At 63.3% G+C, this 1,571-nt stretch overlaps 2 protein-coding genes across 2 annotated transcripts in view; both read left to right on the forward strand.

Moving 5' to 3' along the window:
• The window catches only part of MTMR11 (myotubularin related protein 11), a 5,588-nt gene extending 4,229 nt beyond the window's left edge, over positions 1-1,359 (forward strand). The window contains exons 11-13 of the mRNA XM_017728862.1: positions 2-30; positions 322-582; positions 1,057-1,359. Coding sequence (XP_017584351.1) covers positions 2-30; positions 322-582; positions 1,057-1,152 — 386 coding nt within the window. The 3' untranslated portion in view covers positions 1,153-1,359. The remainder of the gene's footprint in view (position 1; positions 31-321; positions 583-1,056) is intronic.
• The window catches only part of SF3B4 (splicing factor 3b subunit 4), a 28,364-nt gene that overhangs the window by 23,372 nt on the left and 3,421 nt on the right, over positions 1-1,571 (forward strand). The gene's annotated exons all lie outside the window — the stretch shown is intronic.

The following is a 1,571-nucleotide window of genomic DNA, read 5'->3' on the forward strand; positions in this document are numbered from 1 at the left end:
GCCCCCGCTGAGCCCCCGGCCCCAGGCAGGGTGAGTGTGCCTGGGCTGGGGGGGGCTGCACCCTTCTTTTGCCTCCCCTTTGTCCTCCTGGCTGGCTTTTCCCTCCCGTTTTTCTTTAATCCCTGTTGTTTCCCCCCATTTCCTCTTTCAGCCCCTCTTATTCCTAACGCCTATTTTTTCACCCCACTTTTCCTCCCCTGTTTTCCCTTCACAACGGATTTCTCCCCTTTTTGTTTCCCCCTAATCCCTACTCCCTCTCATCCCTCAGCCCTTCTGGATTTCCCTCCATTTTTCCTAATCCCTGTTTTCCCCCTTTCCCAGCCTGGAGACCCCTGCCCATGGGGGGGAGCCGGGCTGGTGCTGATGCTGGCTAAGGGCTCGTTGTGCCCCCACCCCCTGCCCTGGTGGAGCCGCCCCCCCTTGCCCCCGCCACACCGGGTGTTCCCCCCAGAGAGCCGGGGGATGCAGGGGGGGCTCTTGGGGGGCTGCTGCCGCTCCCCGGGGCTGCTCCTGCCCTGCACCGCCGGGCCCTGCATCCGGCTCTGGCACCGCTGCTACCTCAGGGGGCTGCCCCAGGAACAGGTACTGGGGAAACTGAGGCACGGGGAAAGACTGGGGACTGGGGAGTCCTGGTTTGGGGGGTCCCGGTTTGGGGGGTCCCAGCTTGTCCTGCTGCTTGGGCTGGGGGTGAGGCTGGACTCAATTTGTGTCCATCCAAGTAACCCTCTCTGTGTGTCCAGCAGGGGAGATGGATGGATGGATGGATGGAGGGAGGGATGGACGGATGGATGGATGGATGGATGGATGGACGGATGGATGGACCCCAGGTCCATCCATCCCACCCTGTCCCTGTGTGTCCCTGTCTTGTGCTGGACATTCTGTCCTGTGTAACCATCCTTGTGTCCCTGTCCAACAATGAACACTCCACCCTGTCCGTGCGCTTGTCCCTGGGTTCCTGTCCTATCCGTGCCCCGTGTCTCTGTCCCATCCTCGTGTCCCGTGTCCTGTGTCCCCACCCCATGTCCCCATCCCATGCCGGACATGGTCTCTTGGCAGCGCGGGCGCTTGGCCCCATCCCTGGCCGGGCTGGCTGAGGAGCTGGAGCTGCTCCAGGAGCGGCTCCGCACCTGGAACATGCGGAGACCCCACTGAGACCCCAGAGGGCACCTGGCCCCACCCCAGCTTTGGGACACTGCCAGGATCACTCTGGAAGAGCCCAGTGCCTCCAGCTGCTCCTGGCTCTTCTCTGGGTGCCTGGGGGTGCCAGGAAGGGCAGAGCGGCGGGTCCCGAGGTGTCCCCGATGCTGCACGGACACTGCGTGGTCACGGCTTTCCATTAAATTTATGCTGCCTCCATGAGGCTCGAGGAGCTCAGGGATGGGGATTGGAGGAGCTGGGATGGGACTAGAATGGGGATGGCAGTGGGGATGGGGTGGGATGGGATGGGATGGGACTGGGATGGGACTGGGATGGGATGGGATGGGACTGGGACGGGGATGGGATGGGATGGGATGGGACTGGGATGGGATGGGACTGGGACGGGGATGGGATGGGGTGGGATGGGGGTGCGG

This window comes from Corvus brachyrhynchos, unplaced genomic scaffold (assembly GCF_000691975.1).
Source record: "Corvus brachyrhynchos isolate BGI_N302 unplaced genomic scaffold, ASM69197v1 scaffold443, whole genome shotgun sequence".
NCBI classification, from domain to species: domain Eukaryota; kingdom Metazoa; phylum Chordata; class Aves; order Passeriformes; family Corvidae; genus Corvus; species Corvus brachyrhynchos.